Here is a 27,469-nt window from a genome sequence, read left to right as displayed (position 1 = left end):
GTTCCAACTACTGCTTCCGGCTAAAAATAAGAGTACTCTATGCGTAATATTGCTTTCTTCAGTGAAAAAGTTGTTATGTCTGAATCAGGAGAGATATACTGTATGCACAAATCAAGCTCCATTTACAAGTGAAAACAAAACAAATAAATTCTAAACAAATATGTGGGTGAATTTTGGTGTGAGAAAACAACAAAACATGGACTTTATCACTGGAAGAAGCATTATTATAGATTATGGACTGATATTTTGGCCAGAATTGATGGTTTAAAACATCTTAATGATGGATTTGCTTCTTACAAACATATTTTTTCTTCACAAGATTGGAGTGGTGTGGATTATTGTGATGTTTTTGGCCCCCCTTCTGATGGCACCCATTCACTGCACAGCATCCACTGTTGAGCAAGTGATGTAACGCTACATTTGAAGAAACAAACTCATCTACATCTTGGATGGCCTGATGGATGAGTACATTTTCAGCAAATTCTCATTTTTTGGTGAACTATTCCTTTAACCGAAATCACAATTAACAGAAATCTATTCAATGGAAGGAATATTAAAAATAAAGAAATTTGTAAAACATTCAGTGCGACTAGGGAAAAATGTGGTACTTTGAATATACATGTTATTTTCTAGAAAATGGAGCAGCACTAGTCTAGTAAACAATATTTAAATTAGTGTTGGCCCAAAGGACAAATCTGATCTACAGTCAGTGTAGCAGGAATCCTTACTCTTCTCATAAAACATGTACGACAATGAAAATGTATCTGCATAGTGCATGATTGCAAAGTCGTGAATCTGCTGAATGAAAGCCAGTGCTTCAGTGTGAGGGTATGTTATGTCTGTACACAAACGTTTTGACAAAGGTCTTCGGTCTCAAAGCGGTTGCTGTTGCCTTGGCAGCCACCATACCAGAACTGAGCGCATGCGTTGGCCTCCGGATCATAGTACCACATCACCCTGTACTCCCGACATGGCCCAGGATCCAATCCCTGACTACAGCCTACCTCTGAAAAACAACAACAACATTGCATTGCATTGACAATGCCTGTTAATACCAGGAGTAAACATCAGTCGGCCTATATTTGTAGTGTAAGCATGAAGTGTGTTCACCTTTCATGAAATCGTTAGGCTGAGGGGCCGGTGGAGGTAGAGTCTGTGGTGGTGGGCTGATTTCTGAAACAGGCCGCCAGTTTATGGGTGTTTGGGGTCCCACTACTGAGATGGAGGATTGTCTCGTCTTATCTCCAACTGGGGCATCTGTCACCTTAGGAAGCTCATTTAAAGACTCATCAACAAAGGGCGACCAGTTGTTGTTAATATGCATGTCGTCATAGTCATCTGGAGAAGAAGTGGTCTCAAACTCTGTTGGAAGTGCATCCTGTGAAAAAGAGATTTAAAGAGTGTGCGGCATTGAACCGGGCAGATCATCTCATCTGGAAACACAAGCTCTTTACAGCAAAATGAACACAATATAAGACCAGTGTTGGGGGTAACATTACAAGTAATGCAATTTATCAGATTACTTTACCAGTAACTAATAAATTAATGCATTACATTTAAATTTATGAAATATCTGAGTTACTTTTTTGTATGTCACATCACTTTCACTTCACTTTCATTTATTCGCTAGCTATGTTTCCATCCAAAGATGCAAATTTAACTTACAGTATGTGCAAAACTAGAATATCGCATAAAACATTTGCGAATAAAGCACCTTTTCCATCCAACGAGTCAAAGAGAACAAAATCGTCACTTCTTGATAAACTGGCACTAAATATCTCTAAGAAAAACTAAGAGAAGCCACTGAAAATAATAATTTTCACATGTAATAAATTACTTGCGCTTCAGAGAGAACAGACATAATACAATAAATGTGGTCATTGCTTTTTGAGTTGTATGCCTGCTGTTTGGGAACGCAGTCATGTAAGACAGTTATTATACAGGAATACTTTAATGACAGACTTTCCTCAGGCATTTCAGAATGACCAAAACAACATAGATGCTGTGAACGAGATCGGTCCACTGGTTAGTCAAGTTATCCCGTCTCATAGTGCAAAGTCACATGACTTTTTCAATGCGCATGGTTGAATTTATTGGTTGAATTTATTGAGTAAATGTGTAGTAAAAAGTTTATCCTACTCAGTTGTGTCCTTTTTTAGAATTTATGCGCATCTTGGCGTTTCCATCCAGCGTTTTTTTATGCGATAATCCAAAATGCACATAAAAATAGGTGGATGGAAACATAGCTACTGACACCTCTCCTGTCAGAAGCAAAGGCATTACTTTCAACCAAAGGGTCTTTACAATTGCCAAAAATATAACTTTTGGGTTTTTGTTATTAAAATCAAACAAGCAAGCCCAGCCAAGGTGACAAAAAGTAACACAAAAGTATTGTAATGCATTACTGTCCATAAAAAAAGTAACTAAGCAATGCAATTAGTTACTTTTTAATGGAGTAACACAATACTGTAATCCATTACTTTTAAAATAAACTTTCCCCAACACTGGCTACTACGAGGGAACAAACTATTAAGTCACAGGAACAAAAACCTTAATTCATGGTCACAATATGTTTTTTCCTATGCATTTCATCTGCGGGGCTCCAAACCAAGTTTATATTTGAGTTTATTTTGCTTATGAGTTTATATAGAGCCTTTATTTGCTATATCAGAATGTATTACTGTCTTTATGTAGAAGTAAATTTAAAATAAATGACCTCTTTGTCATCTGTGATGAAATAACTCCTGGTGGGAGCCTCAGTTCTGTCTGGAACTGGCTCAGGCTCAAATGGAGGGAATGTTTTTCCATTCAGACTGAAGAGCGGTCCATCAACACTCTCACAGATCTGACTCAGCAGTTTACTCTCCAGTGCTGAAAAATCACAAGAAGTTAGAATAAAAAAATGTTTAGTCAATTACACTATATTTAAAATAAATACAGGCATACATACTGTGCAGGCTCATGAAGTCATCAATCAAGTAGACATAATTTTCATCAGGATCAGATGCCAAAATGTTCATCTCATTCTTAAACTCTGTATACTGGGCATCACTGCTTTTCATGATGCCAACTACGAAGATTTCAATCCCAGCATTGTGAGCCTCTTCCGCGGCATCTTTCAGCCTCACTGAATCCCGCTTGTCAGCCAGACCGTCTGTCAGTACGACCGCAATCTTTCTTGTACCCTGCCATGCATCTCGGAAGAGCTGAGTGGCCCGGCGGACAGCACTACCCGTGAAAGTGCCCTCGCCCAGGTACGGCATCCTGCGCACAGCAGCTTTAATACTCGCATGGTTGGACAGCTGTTGTAGGCTGGTCACCACCACATCCATGTGACTGAAGAGCACCACACCAACATTTGTGGCTTCATGGCTCACCGACATGCGATCGATCAGAGTGTTCACGAATTCCTTCACCAGCTCAAAGTTCTCCGGACCTATACTCTCTGAGCCGTCGATGATAAAGATCAACTCCAGAGGACTCGTCCTGCATTTCAGACCACACCCTGAGAGAAAACGCACAAAAAGTAAGTTCCCCCACCTAATACAGAGCCTATATATAGTTTTTTGCTTGAATAACAGGGATGGTTATATACCACATATTTCCCGGATTATTCTGATCACCTGGTCTCTCTGTGGGATCAAGTTCAATGTATGTTATTTATACAATAGAAGTCATTGTTCTGAAAAAAAGTTTGAATATAAATCTTTGACTCACAGATAGGCCTGGCTCTCCCTTTTCTCCTGGTTTTCCCTATAATTTAAGTTGAATTTTATTATTAACAGAGTCAGTTTACAAGGTATACATTATCTTGAAACCTCAGGTTTAGGTAAATACTGAATTAAAGGGGTCATATGACGTTGCTAAAAATAAAATTATTTTGTGTATTTGGTGTAATGCAATGTGTTTATGTGGTTCGAGGTTCAAAAAACACATTATTTTCCACACACTGTACATTATTGTGGCTCCTCTATGACCCGCATTTCTGAAACGCATCAATTTTTACAAAGCTCATAGTTCTGAAAAGCGAGGTGTACGCTGATTGGCCAGCTATCCAGTGCATTGTGATTGCCCGAATTTTCAAGCGTGTGACGGATATGTTACGGCCCTTACCATATTGTGATGCCATGTGTCCCGGTGCGACGAGACAAAACCAATAAAACCCATTACAAACGAGGCATTTGTTGCATGCAGTGGGGACATAATTACTGATTAACTGATTAATGGCTTATACTGTCTTTTTAGGCGTTGCATTGCATATCACACCACGTAAACATAAAACCATGTCTGCATTTGTGATTGGAGAAACGACAAACAACAAGCGCTACTCTACACTGCTCAAAACTGGCATTTGAATCATCAATGGCAAATTCTTTAAATATGAAAATGTACTTACAGGCTGTGAGTCAGAAGCACCAGACTGTCCTTGCAAAGTTGTAATTGCTCCACTTTATAGAAACAACTTTTGAGCACAACCTTCAGTAAACAGTACTCTGTAAAATGTGCTGCACACATCTGAATATTTGGTTTGAACTGTTCTGGAACAGTGTTGTAAATACAACTTAATCACTGATTTCTAGTTGTGTCCTCTTTTGGAAAACCAAACAAAGAAGTTTCACTTTCACAACAAAACACACAGCGTCTCCATGACATGGCGGCGGCGGCAACAATACTACAGTGAGAATTTTGCATCGGATTCAAGTCCTTCACACAAATTTGTGACAGAAGACTTTTTGGTTTGAAAGTGACTTCATGCATCGCTACACTACTGACATTGGACAATGGACCTTTTTTGATCCGCAACAAAACTTTACCCCAGGCCATGAATTTTATGAAATTTGAGCAATTTCCTCAGATTATCCTGATGTCCGTGTGCAATGTTGGATAGTAGATGCTGCTGGAGCATATTATAGTAATGTATAGAAGATGTTTCAAGTGTCTGTATGTTACAGTGTTTTTATAGTGTAACTCAGAGGTCTTCGACCCTGCTCCTGGAGACCCACTGTCCTGCAAAGTTTATTTCCTCATTTATTACCTGTGATTTTTTTAAGCAGCTTTAGAAGACCTTGATAAGCTTATTCAAGTGTGTTTGATTAGGACTGGAGGTAAACTGCAGGACAGTTGGATCTCCATGAGAAGAGTTGAATATCTCTGGTGTAAGGTTAATGGTTTTTCATGTGCTTTTAACCCAGAAACAGTGTTGTAGTGCTCAAAACTGAACTCTGTCTCGAGTCTGTTTCTGGAACCATACATTAATGGTCTTGTCATGGACTCGTTTGGACGGATTCGAGACCAAGTCCAGTCTTGAGTACTAAAACATGCTTGCGGATAGTGATAAGTGGTCCATTCAGACTATCTTTAGGTCTGGACTTGGACTCTACTCTGGTCTCAACCTTGACTTGGACTCAAATAAGCCAGTCTCGACTACAACTCTGCCTGGCAAATCATTCAAACATTAACTGGAACTGAATGTGAACCTAGTAACTGGTTATTACCTTGGCTCCTGTTTGTCCAGGCATTCCATGTTCTCCTCCCTCTCCTTTTCTCCCACGTTCCCCTGCAAGGCCCCTGTCACCCTGAAACCATCAGATTTTGTTAATTTAGCATTGTATTTTAAAAGTAACATAGTATTAACTACACTGATATATAATACAATCGGTCAGTGTTTGCCTATCTCGTACCTTCTCTCCAGGCAGGCCATCACCTGGAGGCCCTCTAGGGCCAGGGGGCCCTTGAAACCCAGGATCTCCCTGTGATCACAAAATGTTAATTTAGAGGTCTAAGTGTTTTGCTTGTTGTCCAAGCTGATTGAGCTATAGTAAGGCCTTTGGTCCTTACCTTGGGACCCTGAATTCCCTCTCCTGGAGGTCCTGGAAGACCAGGAGCACCAGGCTGGCCAACTGCACCCTATAAAAATCTCATATTAATCAATGTTATATATATTCTGAGCCGATGCGCAATTTATTTTAAGAAGTGTTATTGAACCTTTTGTCCCATCAGTCCAATCCCTGGAGGCCCTGAAGGGCCGGTCGCTCCAGGTGAGCCCCGGTCTCCCTGAAAACAACAACTACATCAGTTTAGCTGAAATACTAGACTAGACTTTGTAGACTTTCTGTAAGACAGAATAAACATTTATTGTGAATTGAAATATGACAAATACCTTTGGTCCAGGAATTCCTTGTCCTTCAGGTCCAACTTCACCTGGCAGTCCAGGCAATCCTGGAAGCCCCTGAGAATATATCTTATGTATAGCTGTTACTGGGTTTGTTATCTGTGTTGTTCTTATCAAAGTCTTTGTCTCCTTTTACGCACCTGTGGTCCGGGGTAACCCTCCCCTTTCATTCCTTGTGGCCCCACTGGTCCTGGACTTCCTCTGTCACCCTGAAACATGGCAACATAGATTTTATTAGGTCATAAAAAGAATCATATTAAACCTTATAGTAATAGTTTTTGAAGCTATAACCTTAGGGCCTGTGGTCCCGACACCTGGCTCTCCAACAGGACCTGAGGGGCCTGCAGGTCCTGGCTCTCCCTAACAAAAAAAACATACAACCAACATAATGATTAAGAGCATATGTACAATACATACAGTAATGAATGACATTAGGTTAGAATGCAAATAGCCAACCTTGTTGGCAAAGGCACCCATCGTTGTGCAGATATTTACCTTTAGTACAAATATTACTCCTTTTTACACTTTGTGTGAATAGCATCTATCACTGTTTAAACCTAGTGACACATATACGCACCTTTGAACCAGGTAATCCTCGACCTGGAGGTCCTCGTAAACCCATCATACCTAAACTTCCTGGTTCTCCCTAGGCATAAAAGAAATCTTTTATTACCAGTTTTTAAAACATGTTTATAGAGTATATAAGACAACATGGATGGTGAAAGATCAGGAACCAGGGAGTATATTTCTGAGTTTCAATGTATTTTATGAGTTTATGGGTTTTATGTTTGAATATTCTCACAACCCAGCATGACTGTTAAAGGACTGATTATAAGCAGCCATAAAAGTGTACAACCAAACCCTAAAGACCTTTTATGTACTCTTTAAAAGTCAATTGACATTCCAAACCTCTAAACACAATGACCTGGACATTAACCTCCACATTCCCAATGCAAAACCAGATTGTATGTTTATAAGCTCTGTCCCTGTCCCACCCACCTTGGCCCCCGGGGGTCCTGCTGCTCCTGCACTTCCTGGGAGACCCCGAGATCCTCTGTCCCCTCTGCTCCCTTGTGGAGAGATTCACAAACAAAATTTACAGTGACATTTTCCACTTTAGTATATTCCAATGGGACAGTATTTGAGTATCGTTCAGCCTTTTAGCTGTAAATAACATGATATGATGCACTATTTTATTTTTAAACAAAAGCATCATGAATACTGTCCAGATCACATTTTACCCCGAAATCAAAATGCAAAAATAAGATATCATATTCTGCATAGAGAAAATGTCTCAAAAGTCTAAAAGTTCAATGTTATTAATTTAAAAGTCTCTAAGGACTAGAAGGATTTTTATTCTCATTCTCAGTGGAAATGTAAAAAAAAAAAAAAAAAATATTACTACAATATTACATTTTTAAAAAGATTCTTTTATTTCAAAGAATCTTTTCTGCTCACCAAACCTGGATTTATTTAATCAAAAATGTACAGTAATTTAAAAGATAATTTATTCCTGTGATCAAAGCAGAATTTTCAGCATCATTACTCCAGTCTTCAGTGTCACATGATCCTTCGGAAATCATTCTAATATGCTGATTTGCTGCTCAAGAAAGATTTCTTATTGTTATCAATTATTTCTGCTTATTGGGAAGAGTATTTATTTAAAATAGAAATCTTTGTAAAATTATAAATGTCTTTATTTTGTTAAATGTAATTTCTTTAAAACTAATTTACAAATAATTAAAATAATAATAATTTTAATGTGAATCACAAACTGGACCTGGCTGGTTTTGTAATATTCCTAAAATAATCTTATAAAATATCTGGTGTCAGACATATTTCCATCATTTGAAATGGTTACAACCTGTGTTAAACGGACTTTGAATCAGTAAATTCAGGAAATTGATACTGTAATGTAAAGCTTGCATTTAATGGCAGGAAACATATTACTCTCACTGTCACCCAAAAAGGCAAATATAAGTTTCTGGAAATGGCCATTTACAAGCGTGACTCAATGTTAATGAATGTATGCTGTCAATCACTGTTTGACCACAAGAGCTGCATGCACATATCATTTATAACTTTATCAGATCATCATTGTACCTTCTCACCAGGAATACCTCTCCCGGCTGAGCCCTCTGGACCTCGAGCACCAGGTAAACCCACCTCACCCTAACATAATGAACAGAATATAGAAATGCCAGGTAAGTAAACACATATAAACAGGAATTCAGTGCATGCTGTGGTGAAATCCCACAGCTTTATTAGATGCTTTCCTAGATTTGCACTCATAAAACAGATAATAAAGAATGATATTTCTTAGCCACACCTTAAAACAGCATATGGCTTCATACGACATTCATTCATTTTTTAAAGCCAAACCACTGGTTAAATTTTAAATTTAATCTGTGACCCAGGACGTTGTGTCCTACCTTTGGACCCACAGATCCATCTTCACCTGGGATACCAGGAATACCAGGTGCTCCGTCTGGGCCTGGTTCTCCCTAAAGTCATAAAACCAATATATGGCTATTACACAAAACATTTTGCTGGTGTTTACTCAATAGTGTATAGTGTATATTGAAAATATAGAAACAGATAATATTTGATTTAGTATGTAAGGACATTGTACATACTTTTGGTCCTGGTTCTCCCATTCCTCTCTCACCTTGTGGTCCAGGTTCTCCTGGAAAGCCCTGATCACCCTGCAATCAAATTTGAATATACTGTATATTTACTAAATTAAATTTTCATAAAATGTAATATAATATTTCTATTTAATTTAAAATGTAGCACTTTTGTTATATGCTTTTGTCAATGTTGTTTGTTTTAATAGCTTTTTTAATTCAGTTTTATTTTTAGTAATTTTATTTATTTTTATTTATAATAATATTGATTTAAAGTACTTATTCAGAATACTCTCTAAAGATACAGTTTCTTGCATTTAATATTAGACTGCTAATCTAAAAAATAAACACACACACACAATGTACCTTAATGCCCACAGTGCCTACTCCAGGAGGGCCTCTTGGGCCAGGTGGTCCTATGGGTCCTGGGTCTCCCTGCAGCGAGAAACACTATATCAAAAAGTGCCGTACTATGATTTCCTATAAAATAATGTAGGATGCAGCCTATGGATACATAAAAACTTCTCTTTGCCTTTTCACCCTGGAGCCCAGCTCCTGGAAATCCCATCAGTCCAGGCAAACCCACTTCCCCTGTGTTACCCTGCAGAAGTAAGGAACAACTAGTGTCTTATTGCTGGATCTTAAAAACAGCATGTTTCTTATTAAATTGAGATTATACTATACCTTATCACCCTTGATGCTAATCCCAGGAGGTCCACGTCCACCCTTAGGACCCTCAAATCCTCTGTCACCCTGAAATGTGGTGAACAACAGCACATCAGTACATGATTAACTCATAGAGCTCAACCAGTCACATCCGTGCTAATGAGCAGACCCTTGTAAAAGATAGGTTATTACATAATATACTTAAATGTGAACTAAATGTAATATTTTCAGAGACTTAATTGCATGTAAATTTCAAGTTAGATGGAGTTTTTGTTGTTGTTGTTGTTAACTCGTGCCTTTGGTCCTGGTAAACCCTCTCCGGGAAACCCTTGGTTGCCTTGAACTCCTGGAGGTCCTGGTGGGCCCTAAGAAACAGATACTAAATATAAGTATTATATATACAGTGGATAAGATGTCTAATGGTTTCCTGTTACATGGCTGAGGATGTGTATCTCCCTCTAGTGGTTACTGACGGATCACTTACAGGCAGTCCTGGCTCTCCAATACCAACTGGCCCAGTCGGCCCAGGTCTGCCTTGGCCACCTCTTTCCCCCTTTCAAAACACAAAGAGTATGCAAAAATATGATTCCATTGTAATTATACAATAATAATTGCATATTGATACACTACCATTCAAAAGTTTAGGATTTGATGAAATGTTTTTAATTGTTCAAGTCTCTTATGCCCACCAAGGCTGCATTTATTTGATAAAAAAATACAGTAAAAATAATAATATTGTGAAATATAAATTAAAATGTAATTGATTCCTGTGATGCAATTTTCAGCATCATTACTCCAGTCTTCAGTGTCACATGATCCTTCAGAATTCTTAGGAGTATCTTGTCTTTTGATTACCTTTGCACCAGGAAACCCAACCCCTGGGTCCCCTGGAGGGCCGGGGGGTCCGCTAGGTCCTCGCTCACCCTGTATAGATGTCACTGTCATTCCATGTCCAATGTGTATCATTTTTATGTTTATCGTTCATAATATCACATCAAATCCTAATGGTGAGAGGCAGTCTCCTTACTTTAAGTCCGATGGGGCCCTCAGGGCCAGAGTCGCCTGGGTTTCCACTCAGTCCCTGCAACACACAGGCATTCAAGTAATGGTCTATATTAAATAATTTGCTTCAAACTTATTACGCTTCATCTATGAGTTCACTGTACTGACAGAGTGTGTGTTTTGATATGTCAAAGGACTGTTCCCAGTCATTAAAAATTCATTCATAATGGTACTGTGGCATTTGTGACATGCTTTTAAAAAATAAAGTATTACTGATACAGGGACCATATTACAGACACATCTTGATATAGATTCCTGTTCTATTTTTAATAATTAACTTCACTTAGAAAATACAACTCATACAACTTAAATTAAGTTAACCTATTTATAGGATTTTGTCATAGATTATTTGTCCGATCTTTACTAAATTTTGCACAAATCAGCAAGGCATGGTGCTGGTAAAAAGTTCAAAAGGATTTAGATTTGTCTAAAGGTTATTAAATGGTCTGATATTGCAAATTTTTCACGAACTGAGCTATATCCACTGAATGCATGACACACTTAGACTACAGGACATTCAGATGTCAACATTGTACCTATGTGGAGCATAACAAATGAAAATCTTTAATAATGCTGTAACAGTATAGTGGACTGTGGATTTGATAACATAATATGGCTTGGCTACAGCCAATCAAATTTTAACAGGTAATAACTTCAAATCTGAATAGCTGGCCGTTAAAATACTGCGTATTAGTATATTGTGTAAAAATTTGTATGTGCAATAAATTTTGTGAAAATCGTGGAAAGCATGGAAGCCTGTTTCTGCCACTGAATAAAAAAAATAGAAGAATTGTATCTTTTTATTTCACAATTCTGACTTTTGTCTTGCAATTGTGAGTTTTTGCAAGTTAATTTCTGACTTTTTTCTTTTTTTCATAGAATTGCAAGTTGCACAAACAGAACGGCAGGATAAACATTCGCAATTACGCAATTGCAAGTTATAAAATCAGAATTGTGGCATAGAAACTTGCAATTGCGAGAAAGTCAGAATTGCAAGATAAAAACTTGCATCTCTGACTTCTGACTTTTTTTTTCGGGTTTGTGTTTTTTTTTTATGGATTTTTTTCTTTTAATTCTGACTTCTTTTCTCAGAATTGTGAGATATAAACTTGCAATTGCAAGTTACAAAAAACAATTCTGAGGAGAAAAACAGAGCAACTATATTCTCACAGTCACAAGCTTATATTTCGTAATTTGGACTTTACAACATGTAGTTGTGAATTCAAATCATGCAATTCTGAATTTAACTTGCAAATTTGAGTTTATGTCTTGTAATTCTGAGAAAAGAAGTCAGAATTCGGATGCTTAGATGGCACACAGCAAATTGTAAATTATCAGACATTTCAACTCACAGATGAAGGCTGTAATATTCAATTCAATAATACTAGTGTTGTCCAAAAGAGGAGCCATCAAGTCATCATATCAGGATGAATCATTGTATTTAAAATATTTTCCCAACAGTTTTCATCAGTTTGAATAACTGAATAACTTAACATGTTGTAAATAAATGCATAAAAATTCATATCTCTGTTGTGCATTTTCAGAATTGCATGTATTTCTATAGACAATTTAATGAAATCGCATAAACTGTTTAATGAAGACCTTGACCCAAATTGGTTTCCACAAATTGTAGCTGCATCACAAAAACTGAAACAGACAAGGATAATAAAGCTAGCCGTGCCATTACTTATGATGTGTTTTCATTGGACACATGACAGCCAGACAGATTCCCCGTCACCAGAGAACAGACTGTGTGGGAAACTGAAGCTCTCTAAATCAAAAAACGGAGGCTGCTGTCATCACACCAAAAGCACAGGGACAGAGACTGAAGGAGGATGGCAGGAGATAGTAACCCCTGTCCTTATGCTAATCCAGAGAAACAAAGACAGCCGTCAAAGAGGAACAATGGCCTGTAGGCCTGGATTCACTGCTTTCGCTATGTTACATTAGTGTAAGAGCAGCACTTAATCCCTCCATCACATTCCATTAGTGCAGGGACACGAGAGATCGTCCGACTGTGTGAGCCTGATCACTTCCTCACTGCACTTGAGAGGTGCATTACTTCTACTTTATAAGAATGATATACTTCATTATAAGGTTGTGCTATTCTTCTGTCTATATGCAGATTTCCAGATATTTAAGTGAGAGCAAAAGTCTGAAATTTTCTGCTTATATGTCACCGATAATTCAAAAGAAAAAATAGAAACACTTTAATATAAGGAACAATTCTCACTATTAACTAGTTGCTTATTAGCATGCCTATTAATAACATAAAATTGACTGTTTATTAGTACTTATAAAGCACATATTCTGCATGACCATATTCTACATCTCTAATCCTACCCAATACATAACGTAACAAGTACCTTATTAACTATTAATAAGCAGCAAATTAGGGTTTATTGAGGCAAAAGTCATAGTTAATGGTTTATTAATAGTGAAAATTGGACCTTAAAATAAAGTGTGACCGAAAAAAATACTTGATTGAATTTTGCATGAAGAAAATTAGACTTACAATTTTTTTTTACATTAATTTTCAACTCAGATTCTTATTAGTGTAATGCAAAAGCTCATTATCAATACTGAATAATAAAAATAATCCTGTCTGAATGAAATAATAAATAAAAATAAAACAGATATATCATATTATGTCATATTTCAGTCCAAAGTTTGAGGTCGGTGAGATTTTTTTAATGTTTTTGAAAACTTTCTTATGTTCACCAAGGCTGCATTTCAAAATATAGTAAAAGAGGAACCTAATATTGTGAAATATTATTACAATTTAAAATAACTGTAATACAATTTAAAATGTATTTTCATATATTAAATCGTAAAAAATATAATATATAAATGTTATATTTTTTATATTTTATATAAAAATCTGAATTTTTAGCAGCCATTACTTCAGTCTTCAGTGTCACGTGATCCTTCAGAAATAATTATTAGAATTAATAAATTTGTAGAAACTTTTTAATTTATTTAGATTTTAAAATCATTAATATTATAAAATTCTAATCATTCTTTTTTTTTTTTTTTTTTTACATAACAGTACAACAAATAACTGTCACCAAAATAATGCCACAATGCAAAAATCATAATGATAAATCAAGGTAAATTCATGCATATATCACAAACTTGATAAAGGCAACCTGATCTCCTCGTGGTCCACGTGGTCCCGGAGGTCCATCCGGGCCCTGTGGGAATGAAAGACAGGATCATCGTGACAAATTGTGGGCTACATACAGACCACAGATCCAGAGAATCATTTCATAAAACCTACTTGATCTCCTTTCGTCCCTGGAGTGCCACATTCTCCTTTCCCGCCCTACAGAATGGAGTGAGAGTGAAAGTAAATTTCATTGTCCTGCTGTCTGATATCATCTATAACACTTCACCATCAGGCTGTATTCTGTGAAACACTGCACTGATGTTTAAAAGCATCAATCAGGATAAAAAACTCTCATCATTTGCTGATAAGTTTCATTAAGTCAAATATACTTGCCTTTCCTCCTTTTGATCCTGGTCTTCCCTGCAACAAAAGAAGTAAGTACTTGATCAATCAGAGAGCCAGCAATGAACATACAAATAAAAAGTATATCTATTATACTATAGAGTAATATCTCAGGATATAATACCCTTAGACCCTCTAATCCTGGACGTCCATTTAAACCTGCCTCTCCCTTTGGAAAAACAGAGAAAAACAGATGTGAAAACACCACATCTTGCCAAAAATAAAACTTAGTGCACTAAAAACTTACTTTAGATCCTTTAGGACCAGGAGGCCCATCAAATCCTGGATCGCCTGGTTTACCCTAATATTTACAAGAAATTACAGAATGAACAGACATAATAATAATTTCAATTGTACAGTTTTTAAAGAACGTGGTTAGATACATTTTTCTTTGTGCAACTGAATGATATTCATTGACAAGTGCGGGCTTTCCCATTCAGTTCAATAAGAGTCGGTGGATTTGATTTCTGAGAATGATGGAGTGTTGATGTGAGACGTTTTGTTTTGTTTATCTCTGCATAATCCGCTGGTCTTGACCTTTAACCTTCTGTGAAGCACAGACAGCACCTGCTACACTTGCAGTGTGGGAAACACTTCCTAGTCTTTCATGTGCCGCCCTGAATCCACCTGCTATGCTCTGGCCGTAAACCAGAACTTTCAGAGCGAGAGAGTTAACCGCTTCATCAAACACAGCTCAGAGAGAGGATTAACACTTCTTCCTCAAACAGTTTTAACTCTGTTTGTTCATGAGCTCTACCGAGTGTTTCTTTTACATCACAGGCCTGATGTCTGATGTCTTTATTCTGAAACAGTTTTTGTTATTTTAGCACATTTTAGTTTTAGTTAGTTAAACTAACTTTTTGAAAGTCATTATATATAAAAAGTTCTGTGCCATCTGAAATTTTCTTTTAAAGTGAACAGATTTCTCAGGCTCCTATATTTATTAGTTATTAAGCTTTAATAGCAATGAAAAAACCTATTCATTGCCATTAATATGAAACTACTGAACCTACACATAGAAGCCTGATAAAAATGCTCATTTTGGAAGAAAATTTCAAACAGCACTTAGAGGCTTTTGCATCTGAACTCACTCTCTCTCTCTCTCTCTCTCTCTCTCTCTCTCTCTCTCTCTCTCTCTCTCTCTCTCTCTCTCTCTCTATATATATATATATATATATATATATATTGTCTCTTATGTTCATCAAGGCTGTATTTATTTGATCAAATATACAGAAATAACAGTAATATTTTAATATATTATTGCAATTTCTAATATTGGTTTCTTATTTTAATATACTTTAAAATATATATTATTTCTGTGACGCAGTGCTGTAGTTTCAGCATCATTACTTCAGTCTTCAGTGTCACCTTCAGAAATCATTCTAATATGATTATTTATTATCAGTGTTGAAACTGTTGTGCTGCTTACTATTTTTTGGAACCTGTAATACTTTTTTCTATGATTCTTTGATGAATAAAAAGTCAAAAAGAACACCATTTATTTAATATATAAATCTTTTCTAACAATATAAGTATTTTATATCACATTTTAACCATTTAACACATCCTTGCTGAATTAATGTATTAAAATAAAGAAATAATGTACTGCCCCCCCAAACTTTTGAATAGTAGTGTATATTGTAACATAAAATTTTGAATAAACACTGTTCTTTTTAACTTTTCATTTATCAAGGAATCCTGGAAAAAAAAAAAAAAAGTATATGTCCCAAAAAATATTAAGCAGCACAACTGTTTCCAACATTGATTATAAATCAGCATATTAGAATGATTTCTGATGGATCATGTGACACTGAAGACTGGAGTAATGATGCTGAAAATTCAGCTTTGCGTCACAGGAATAAATTACATTTTCAAGTATAATGAAACAGAAAACTTTAAATTGCAAAAATATTTCACAAAATTACCTTTTTTTTCTGTATTTTTAATCAAATAGATGCAGCCTTGATAAGCATAACAAACGTCTTTAAAAAACATTAAAAAATCTTACTGATCTTAAACTTTTGAACGGCAGTATATATATATACTGTATTACTATATATGTAATTTCAGTAAAAGTTTATTTTATTTCATGTAATAAAAGTTTTTTCATGGGTTTAGTTTTAGTTAACTATAATATCTCTAGCTGTAAAATGACTGTTTAAGAACAAATGACAGATTAATCATGTTGGTGCTTTTCTAATTATGAATATCTACATAAATTTAGCTTTTTTATTCATCTGCAGACAAAGCTGGACATGATATGATGAGAATTGACTGTGGAAATATACACAGTGTTGATGTAAACTCACTGGATTTCCAGGAGGACCTCTCTCTCCTTTTTCACACTGACAAGATTTGGGTTGTGGACACTGTAACAGAGAGAGAGAGAAAATACCATACAGATTCATGATATGCCATCACTGTATTATGTGGCACTGCATTTTATTTTATTTTATTTTATTATTTTGTTTTATACTAAAACTATTTTGACTCAAATCAATATTCTCAGTAATACAGTCAGTACAGTCAGCTGATCTTTACCACAAAATGACTCCATTTTGTAAAACGTAAATCATATTTACTTTGAAAACAAACATATACACTTTAAAATGTTTTTATGAAATAACTATACTTACAAATGTGTTCGCAAGTTCACTCTGTAAAAGACAAAAGAGAGCATTGTAGACTGAACTGAACAAAATTGTAAACCATTAACAGATACATACATATTTTGAGGGGACTGTGATGTTTTTCATATGTGATGATAACTATGTATTAAAATTACTTTTTAATCACATAGATTACATAAATTATGTACATTAAATTATGTATTATGTATGCCCTGTCTCTAAACACTCACCAGTTCCCTGAAGAGCTTGTCATCCAGCTGTGGGTCAGTGAGGCTGAACAGGTGCTGCTGAGGTGGTGCGCTGGCGATGGACCTCAGTCTACCATTGTCCTGCTCATCTCGTGTGGATTCCGACAGCCCAATGACAAACATACGGATGTTGTGGTTCTTGGCATCTGTGGCTGCACTCACAGCACTGGGGCTGCGCGGGTGGTCCACCCCTTCCGTCAACAGAAGTGCTGCTCTTAGGCTGCTGGGCGACGTCTCGCGGGTAAAGAGCTGAGTGGCGTTTGAGATGGCGTAAGCTGAGTAAGTGCCATGGCCAATGTAAGTCATGGCATCCACTTGGCTGTGGAATACGTCAATGTCCTGCCAGTCGCGGAAGTTGTGCTCTACTGAGACAGTGCTGCTGTACTGCAGGAGAGCAAGTCTCACCCGCATACGCCAGCCCGACACCTGGAGCTGCATCAGCCTGGTGCTGAAGCGCAACACGAACTCCCTCTGCCTCTCAAACAGAAGCATTTTGGCTTTCTCTGAACTGTCCACTAAAAATGCCAACTCCACTGGACAGAACAGAGCTGCAGAAAAATGTATTAAGATATTACAGATTAGAGTAGACAGGCAGACAGGCATAAAGAAGAGAAAGACAGACAGACAGATACAAAGACAAGTAGAAAGACAGACAGACAGAAGAGAAGGATGGACAGGTAGACAGATAGAAAGACAAGTAGAAAGACAGACAGACAGAGAGAAAGATGGACAGGTAGACAGAATACAAAGACAGACAGACAGGTAGAAAGACATTCAGACAGAGACAGACAGACAGAAGAGAAAGACAGAGAGACAGAAGAGAAAGAAGGAAAGGTAGACAGAAGAAAAAGACAGACAGGTAGAAAGACATTCGGACAGAGACAGACAGACAGAAGAGAAAGACGGACAGACAGGTAGAAAGATATTCAGACAGAGACAGACAGACAGAAGAGAAAGATTGACAGACAGGTAGAAAGACGGACAGACAGGTAGAAAGATATTCAGACAGAGACAGACAGACAGAAGAGAAAGATTGACAGACAGGTAGAAAGACATTCAGACACAGACAGAAGAGAAAGACAGACAGGTAGACAGAAGACAAAGACATACAGACAGGTAGAAAGACATTCAGACACAGACAGACAGACAGAAGAGAAAGACAGACAGAGAGACAGAAGAGAAAGATGGACAGGTAGACAGAAGACAAAGACGGACAGACAGGTAGAAAGACATTCAGACAGAGTTTGACAGACTAAAGAGAAAGATGGAAAGACATTCAGACAGAGATAGACAGACAGACATAAAAGAAAGATGGACAGACAGAAAGACATTCAGACAGAGACAGGCAGACAGAAGATAAAGATGGACAGGTAGACAGAAGACAAAGACAGACAGACAGGTAGAAAGACATTCAGACAGAGACAGACAGAAGAGAAAAATGGACAGACAGGTAGAAAAACATTCAGACAGAGACAGACAGACAGACAGACAGACAGACAGACAGAAAGACATTCGGACAGAGACAGACAGAAGAGAAAAATGGACAGACAGGTAGAAAAACATTCAGACAGAGACAGACAGACAGACAGACAGAAAGACATTCGGACAGAGACAGACAGAAGAGAAAAATGGACAGACAGGTAGAAAAGCATTCAGACAGAGACAGACAGACAGACAGAAAGACATTCGGACAGAGACAGACAGAAGAGAAAAATGGACAGACAGGTAGAAAAACATTCAGACAGAGACAGACAGACAGACAGACAGACAGACAGACAGACAGAAAGACATTCGGACAGAGACAGACAGACAAAAGAGAAAGATGTACAGAAAGACAGACAGGTAGACCAGCAGAAAGATGCACAGGCAGAAGTGAAGGATGGACAGACAGACATAGAGAAGAGAAAGACAGAAAGATGGTAGAAAGACAGACAAGTAGACCAGTAGAAAGGTGGACAGACAGAAGAGAAAGATGGATGTACAGACAGACAGGTAGCCAGGTAGAAAGATGGACAGACAGACAGTCAAGAAAAACAGACAGACAGATGGTAGAAAGACAGACAAACAGAAGAGAAAGACAGACAGGTAGACCGTTAGAAGGACGAACAGACAGACAGATAAAAAGGTAGAAAATGGACAGATAGACAGACAGCAGACAGACGGTAGAAAACAGACAGAATAGAAAGACAAACAGACAGACAAACATGTAGACAGAAAGACAGACCGAAAAATAGTGTTTCTTACTTTTGACTTCATTCTGCATGACACTGTTGTCTGGCTTCTGTCTGTTTTTTCTTCTGTTCTGGTTTCTAGCACTAGAGGACAGTATCAGCAGCAGGACACACAGCATCACACCACACTGCATCCTTCCTGCTTATTCACTGCCACTCTACAAACTGATCAGATGTCTGTTTTAGTGTTTAACACATAACTGGAAATACATCCCTAAAATAGTGTATTTATTTTTTGACATCACATCATGACTATAAAAATCCACTAGCCTGTCTTATAGTAGTTGGACAGACAATGCAAATGCAAAATAAACTTTCATTAAAGCAGTTAGCCAAGTGTGGCTGGGTATTAAAGTAATTTTAAAACAATAAGCTTTTTTAGGCTATGAAAACTTTTTATCCGTGGTAATATCACTATAATGCATAGCCCTGAATAGCTTTTTGCTTTAATAATCAATGTTTCTTTACTCCTGAGGAAACATAAGTATGTTTTCAAGCCAACTCCACTCCAGTTTATATTTATGAGTAGATAATAGTTTATTGCAGTGATAAATAGTGCAGTTAAACCAATTAAACAGATTTTTTTGCAATACACCTTGACTGTAGAGATGCTGAGGGGTCAGAAAGGGCATATCCTATGAATTCTCCTGAGGCTGTCATGAACGTGGCTTGTCCATTTCAGCCCTGAAGCTGCTACAAAATCACTTCAGTGTGACACAAGCACGCTGCTGCTGTTACACCATGCAGGGAATTTTACTGGGAAATATTTACATTTTATTTCATAATGAAGTTATCCTTTATTTTATCCTAAGTTTTTAAAACTCCTTCTGTGCTGCTACAGATATTAATAAAAAAGAATTAAATGATTAATTAAATATTATATTAATTTCATATTTAGCACATAATTCTATTAATAGATTATTTCAGTTTACTCTTTATCGTAAAGATATAAACTTTTCAACTTCACATTATATCAACAGCTATAACAAAATACATATCTGCTTTCTTGTGTCCAAGAAAATAACGAATATCATCTGAAAATGTAACAGTAGACATTTATTATAGTGGTTCCTTACCAAAATGTTGACTGCTGTCTGTACTGTCCGTCTCCTTAATAATCCAGTGCAATCACTGAGGTCCAGTTACATCCTCATGGTGTGTGATATCACTGTATGAAAGAGATAGAGGCAGAACAGGCAAATTTTAATTGCGGCCAGGCATATAATCTGTGAATAACGCAGTAATACCCCCTCTAGACTCTGTCCGAGCTCAGTGTGCCAGTATCCTGACAGTAAACGGCTCACTGCTCTGGGACCCACAGAGTTAAACCCCCTTTTGTCTGTGGATAGGGAGGGCGATTATTCTGACAGCTTTGATTCCTGTACTCCTGTCAAACATTTTATGTGTGTCTTTTCAACCATTAGCTCACAGACATAGTGTAAAAAATCCCTGGAAAAATAAAAAACATCTGTCTTAAATTAAATTGCATTACTAATATAGTATTAATAAATAGCTTGTCTCTAAATTTGATAAAACCATGGGCAGATGGAAAATCCTCTGAGAAATCTGCAGGTCTAAACTGGATTTCTGTCAGTGTCCTCAAGCTAAAAAGGAAAATGTCTCTTTTAGAAACAGAAGCTCTCTCTCACCTCAGAACTGGCTTTATAATATTAACTTTATATTTATTTAGTTTTTCCAAAGTTTTGAATTATTCTTAAAGGATTTTTAGATGTGTCACAATTTAGACTGAATATAGGTTTTCATGAACTTAAAAAAAAAATAAAAAATAAAAACAAATATAATGGTTTATAAGTAAAAGCATAGAATAAATATTTAAATAAATTGTAGATGATTTTGCACATGTATTGAAAATTAAAAATATATTTATTTATTTATTTATTTATTTATTTAAGGATGGAACTGTGTGTGTGTGTGTGTGTGCGCGCGCATGTGTAGGTGTGTGTGTGTGTGTAACATCTAAAACATATATGTTCTCAATAGCTCATATAAAAACTCAAATAATAGATGTTTGTTCATGAGTCCATTGTTTGAACTGTCTGCACATTCTTTAGTTTTCCATCATCTTTTGCATATTTAAACACTTTCCAGCAGTGACTGTATGATTTTGACACTGCAGACAACTGAGGGACTCATACACATCTATTACAAAAGTTTAAAATTTTCTGTTGTTCTAGAGGGGGAAACAATGTGTTTTGAGCCGGGGGTGAAAACTTTTGAACAGGATGAAGATGTGTGTTTCACTTATTACTGCCCTTCAGAAGCCACAGAAGATACTCACATGTTTCCCACAAGACAAAATAAGTACAGTTTACCCTCAGTTTGTCTATTACACTGTTATGATGACATGATGTCATTCTCCGGTGTAGAAACAATAATAAAGAATGAGTAGGTGTGTTCAAACTGTGGATCTGGTATGTACTTGTTTTGAGTGTTTCCTTGAACCGCAGGTCAGAAAACGGTCACGTCGCATACCCTACTCCCAACCTTGTCATCTTTTAAAGATAAGAACATGAATGCACATTCCTCCATCCTTTTAAAATATGTGGAAACCCTCTTGATGGCCCATTGAGAGAAATACCTCCCCACCTGACAAGCTACAAAAAAGTGACAGGGCAACGATGCACTCAGAATGACTTACAGGGAGAAGGACTCGAAGAAAATCAGTGGACAACCACAGCAAATACCGCTGTCAAAAATCATAAATCTGCTTAAAAACACCTCAGACATTGTGCAGTAGTAGTTCCATCTAAGCTAAGCTTCAGTATGTAAAGATCAGATCACAGTATTCTGGCAATGTGACGTCATCAGGAGTCGTATTTTTAAACAGCACTGAAGATGTCACTTGCAGCACTAAGTCTCGAGGAGAAACTTGACAAAAGTGATATATGCAGCATGTCTTCTATATTTACACCCTTAAGATTTTTGTCCTCATTCTTAAAGTGGCTGTTTAACATGAAATGTTTGAGTCAAAGGTGAAAAGTTTGAATTGTATTTTACATCATAATATAGACCTATATCCAATTTCCTCTGACCTGTACAAAGTGCAAACCTGTGTATTATTACATTAAAGAGCTATTTAGTCCATTGACATTAGTTTTGTTGGTATAAATGATGTATATAGGTTGGTTCAGTGATGTTAAATCATATTTTTTATTTGAATAAAATTCATTTAGATGTTGCGTTTTTTCAGTGTGATAAGACAAAGCCATACAGAAAGTATTTTACTGATGATACCATAATTTACCCTGTAATTTACTCTATTTGCTGACAGTATGAGAATGACATGTTAATTTCTTCTACAAATTGTTTCTGGTTGAGACTGATAATCAAAATAACGTGACAGTTCCTCTCAGCTGCTCTACTTTATATCCCATTTTTTAATTTTTACTAAATTTAGTTCTTTCCTAAATATGGCCAAATTGAAGTAAATTCCAAATCTGCTGCCCGGGGCACATCAATGGGAGTCATGTCAAGGAAAAACTAATGGAGTGGCGTTTTAATCATTCTGTGCCTCTAAGCGCAAGAACCAACCGCAGAATGAGCTTCGACTTCTGCGCGTTGTGATCCTCAGTGTAAACAAAATATGTGAAATGATATGTGACTTCAAAGTGCTGCAGAGATTTGCTGTTGCACGGTGCTAAAAGACAGTTTAACGGCCATGGGAACTTACATGTGTGACCACAGGCTACGAAAGGTTTCTTGAAGCCATTGTGCACAGGTGATTTGTTAAACATGTCAGAAGATGATATGCAGAAGCCTTCCCGCGGCAGTGAGTACATCCGTGGAGCAAAAAAAGATCTGATGAAAACACTTAAACCCAAGATGAGCCAAAAAAGCCTATTTTAAAAGGAAGACACATTATAAAGCATGTCAGATACATTCTGTCAGCATGCTGTGTATCTTATTTAAAGGTCAAGGTCACTGTCAATGGCATGTGGCAGTAATATAATTTACTTTAGGTCATGAACTTCAAACAGGTTTGCACATATTTGGTCAGGGGCATTTGTAATGATGAAGTAATAATAATAATAAAAAAAAATCTACACAAAGCAGAAAAAGCACTATTTTTGACATTTAAGATGATAAATACATTTTTGTAAGAAGGATTCATAGACATTTCTTTTATAGATAGTACTATGCAAAAGTCTTGTATTTTCACCAACATAGTAATGGTTTTAAGTCAGTTATTTCTATCTTTTGCTGTTGTGTGTCTGTAGGAAATATCCGTTTAGATTTCCAAATATTCATTTAGCCATTAATTGTAATAATCCAGTGAGATTTTTTGTTTGCTACACACAGAGATCTGATCTGATCATCATCAGTCTGTCTCCAAGATGCTTCAAGAAACCTTCCTGCAGAGCTACAGTACTGTTAAAAGTTTTATGCACTTGTGCAAAAATGCTGTAAAGTGAAGATGCTTTCAAAAATAATGTCATAAATAGATTTCATGTATCAATTAACTTCTATTAACTAAATTAAATCAACATTTGGTGTGAGCATCCTTTGTGTTTAAAGCAGCTTTTGCCCAAGGTGCACTTGTGCATAGTTTTTCAGGGAGCTTTGCAGGAAGGTTTCTTGAAGCATCTTTGAGACGTCGCCACAGTCCTTCTGGATTTAGTCTGTCTCAGTTTGCTCTGTTTCTTCATGTCATTCCAAATTAATGTTTGGAAATATAATCTGATATTTTCTACTCACACACTACAGCAAAGGAGAGAGCTGGCTTAAAACCTAATATGATGTTACTTTTTCCCCAATATATTAAAATTTGTCAATTCTTTACATATTTCTCCACATACTATACTGCCACACTCCTGTGTGAACCTGCAGCAATATGACAGCTGCTTGACCTCAGGCAACTTCTCACCACACCAGTGAGCACTACAAAGGGCACCTATTGATCATCATATAAATACTACAATATCTGAATGCATCTTTTATTCTAATGGCATGTGTTTATCCTGATGGAGATGGTTTGTCTTGTCATAAACACGTGGGAGTTACTCAACATGGTAATTATATTGAAGTGACTGCTTGAGGTATTTGGGTCATTCACCCCCTTCTGACACGTTGTCATTTACTGATTGATGAATTTTGTAATGGTACAAGTTTTTTTTTTCCATAGAAAGATTAGCCTCCCTCACATTATCGAAGAAGAACATTCCAGGATTCTTGTTTTAGATTCCCATGAGTGTAAGTGGAAATAGTGTCCTCTGCTCACTATTTTATAAGACCATATTTCCTGAATAATGTTAGTAAGGCTATCTGAAAATAGTCTTATTTCAATTTAAGACAATCTGTCCCTTTGCTTCTGGCCAAAATACGAGTCCATAATAATAATCCTTAATAATGCTTCCACCCACATATTGGTCTAACGTGTTTTTTTTTTTTGCCTTGTAAATAGTGCTTGATCTGTGCATACTTCTCATTCAGACTTTTTGAGTGTAGAAAGCAATATTATGGATAGAGGGATTAGCCAAAAGCAACAGTTAAAGCTAGAACGCCTTAATGATGGATTTGTTTCTTACCATCAGTTTCGCTTCACAAGATGTTAACTGATGGACTGGAGAGTGGTGTGGATTACTGTGATGTTTTTATCAGCTGCTTGGTCTCTCATTCTGACGGCACCCATTCACTGCAAGAGAATCCATTGGAGAGCAATCTAATGCTTAATCTTTCCAAATCTGTTCAGATTAAGAAACAAACTCATCTACATCTCGGAAAGACTGAGGGTTAGTACTTTTTTTTCTGTTACTGTTTTTTATAAGTGATTTACATTTATAGGTTTATTGTGTAAAAGACATCCTTAAAGAATAAAGAAAAAGTGCATTTTAATGTGTAAAGTCTTGTCTTGCTGTGCGTTCCAAACAAGTTATATCGCCCTCTGAAGGGCACTTCGGAGTGAAAACAATCATGGCCGCCATATTGAAGGGTCGCTCAAAACTGCCCACTTCAAAGGGCCCTTCGGAATGAAGTCCCCTACACCCTTCAAAGCTCTCACTCTGGAGAGTAAACCCTTTAAAAGGATAAGGGCATAGGGATGAGCCCTTCCGAGTGGAACAGGGTTGGTTTTAGTAAACTCGGAAGTCAATCTGTCAAATACCTGACCATTTAGTTTAACTCTTTATTGCCATCTAGTGGTAGATATACAAGCAAACAGAACTGAGACACTTGTGAAAAAAAAAAAAAAGACCAGAATAATTTAAATTGGTGGCACTTTCAGAAAATGTTGGGAGACAAGCATAGAATAAAAAGATCTGGAAATAAATTCATTCTTCTTCAAATGTAGGATGTGGAATATGTCTGTAGACTAACCTCATATATTGCTATTTTTAATAAAACAGTCATAAAAATGGATCACTTTCTGCCAATACGATATTTGCAATGTGCATAATAACTTCTCCTCAATGGCTTGTCTGGCAGTTATGATATATAAAACTGCTCATATAAGCACAAAACTACATCATAACACGCCTATCGTTAAAACGCCCCCATTATATACAGCACATCTGTAGACCAACCTTTTATATCACCTTACGCTTTATGTATTTGTGTACACAGTTGATGTGAATTTAAACATGTTAACCTTAACATCAGTTAAATGTTCATTTCAGTTATAAACAAATATATAGAACAAAATATATAAGAAATCAAATATTTTCTGTACTTAATCTGTAAGATCTAGCACACCAACCCCTCATAATCATTAAATTAAGTGGCTTAATGAAGGCAAATCCATTTTAGTAGAGTGATTAAAAGTTAAATTTAAGAGATTGGTGTGCTAGATTTTACAGATGAATTACAGAAAAATTGTGATTTCTTACATTTTGTCTCATAATCATGCTTTGAAATATATATATATATATATATATATATATATATATATATATATATATATATATATATATATATACTGTAAAATGGTAAATTAATTCCAAACTTATTTTGTCAATGTAACCAAGGGTTTTAAGGTTTTATTTCAAGCAACAAAATCAAAACAACAATGTTTACATTTTTTTTTTTTTTTTTTACAAACAGTAAATATCCAATTATACAGAAACTGTAAAAAGCAAATAAAATGTGCAGTTTAACCACTTAATGACACCTCAAACGGGTAATGCTGGGGAAAATCATGGAGAACCTTCAGGCCTTCATTATACAGCTCCAGATCTGCAAAACAAATGAAAACGGTTTACATCCCAGTGAACGCAATGACACAAAAATACAACTCAGAATCAATATAATAATGTGTACCGAAAGAGATCTTGTCCTCTCGATACTGAGTATATGACACAGCCATAACTGTCCCTTTATTCGACACCATCCCAATAACCTCCACAATCCCACTCAGCTCCTCGTCCAGCTAAACGGGACAGAAGAAAGAGCACCTCCTTCATAACTAACAATAACACACACAGAGAGAGAGAGCTGCAGTATACTGATCTGATCACTCACAGGCTCACTGAGCTCCACTGATGCAGACTTTCCTTCTCCATCTGACAGAGTAAGAGCCTTTCCTGATGGATGCACCTGTCAATACACAACCACACCGAATCACTGCAAACCTGCATTATGAACATGCATAATAATATTCAATAATATGAAAATAATTGGCTTTAATAGGCTCGTCTTGCTGTAAAACTACCCCAAAACACTCCTCTCATATATCATTCACCTTCATTATATAGTTAGAAGGTTCAGTACGCAGTAAAAGCATTAACAAATGTTTGTTTTTAATACTGTGAGGCTGTATATTAGTATAGTGTACCTTTTCTAATCGTCCAACGAAGCAGACTGGGCGACCGATGTACTGAGACAACATCGACGCGTTGATTCTGGGTTTGGGAGACTCGTAAACGCCTGTCATTGTGGATGTTTGTGGCAAGTCATACAAAGAAATAAAATCCGAAAGGACTCACGACCAGTCGAGACCAACACCAGATTCGCGGGAAAACTTACGTATTGCCCGATGACTTCGTTTCCGTTGCGTCAGACAAAAATGTTAGAAACAAATGACCTGTTAGCTATAGTTCCTAGTTGTGGTCAGTCCCAATCATTTCCGCTTATCGGTTCTTTTGGACACTTAAAATTATTATTATTATTATTATTTTATTTGTATTTGTATCACAAGTCAAATGATCAAAGTATATCAAAATACATTATAACATTTTGTTGAGCAAACAATAACGAAAAGAGAGCAAACATAAACAACTTAAAAGCTTTACAGAGACCTAGTGCGTTTTGCTTTAATATATATATTTTTTTCAATCAATAAGTAACTAGGCTATAATGTTTCATTTCTGT

The 27,469-nt window shown here is 36.5% G+C and overlaps 3 protein-coding genes across 3 annotated transcripts in view; all 3 read right to left on the bottom strand.

Annotated features, from left to right (window-relative positions):
* Window positions 1-27,469, bottom strand: part of LOC109085447 (atrial natriuretic peptide receptor 1-like) — a 1,054,061-nt gene that overhangs the window by 577,721 nt on the left and 448,871 nt on the right. The window lies entirely within an intron of this gene.
* Window positions 390-20,609, bottom strand: LOC109111443 (collagen alpha-1(XXVIII) chain-like). Its single transcript, XM_042744783.1, has 35 exons — window positions 20,224-20,609; window positions 19,161-19,312; window positions 16,899-17,464; window positions 16,675-16,695; window positions 16,348-16,407; window positions 14,286-14,339; window positions 14,163-14,207; window positions 14,030-14,056; window positions 13,808-13,852; window positions 13,677-13,721; window positions 10,493-10,546; window positions 10,321-10,389; window positions 9,950-10,018; window positions 9,762-9,830; window positions 9,484-9,552; window positions 9,332-9,400; window positions 9,166-9,234; window positions 8,809-8,877; window positions 8,605-8,676; window positions 8,278-8,344; window positions 7,172-7,245; window positions 6,750-6,818; window positions 6,464-6,532; window positions 6,313-6,381; window positions 6,161-6,229; window positions 5,986-6,054; window positions 5,839-5,907; window positions 5,682-5,750; window positions 5,496-5,576; window positions 3,718-3,753; window positions 3,596-3,632; window positions 2,951-3,505; window positions 2,717-2,871; window positions 1,111-1,378; window positions 390-1,006 (listed from the first exon to the last, which is right to left on the bottom strand). The coding sequence occupies exons 2-35, from the start codon at window positions 19,279-19,281 to the stop codon at window positions 834-836; spliced, it is 3,522 nt and encodes a 1,173-aa protein (XP_042600717.1). The 5' UTR covers window positions 19,282-19,312; window positions 20,224-20,609; the 3' UTR covers window positions 390-833.
* On the bottom strand, window positions 26,125-27,188 carry LOC109111442 (replication protein A 14 kDa subunit-like). The gene is made up of 4 exons (XM_019124381.2): window positions 26,934-27,188; window positions 26,621-26,695; window positions 26,420-26,528; window positions 26,125-26,335 (listed from the first exon to the last, which is right to left on the bottom strand). The coding sequence occupies exons 1-4, from the start codon at window positions 27,030-27,032 to the stop codon at window positions 26,253-26,255; spliced, it is 366 nt and encodes a 121-aa protein (XP_018979926.1). The 5' UTR covers window positions 27,033-27,188; the 3' UTR covers window positions 26,125-26,252.

This window comes from Cyprinus carpio, chromosome B19 (genome assembly GCF_018340385.1).
Source record: "Cyprinus carpio isolate SPL01 chromosome B19, ASM1834038v1, whole genome shotgun sequence".
Classification (NCBI taxonomy): Eukaryota; Metazoa; Chordata; class Actinopteri; order Cypriniformes; family Cyprinidae; genus Cyprinus; species Cyprinus carpio.
The sequence above is the reverse complement of the archived record's forward strand: the minus strand, read 5'-3'. Positions and strand labels throughout refer to the sequence as shown.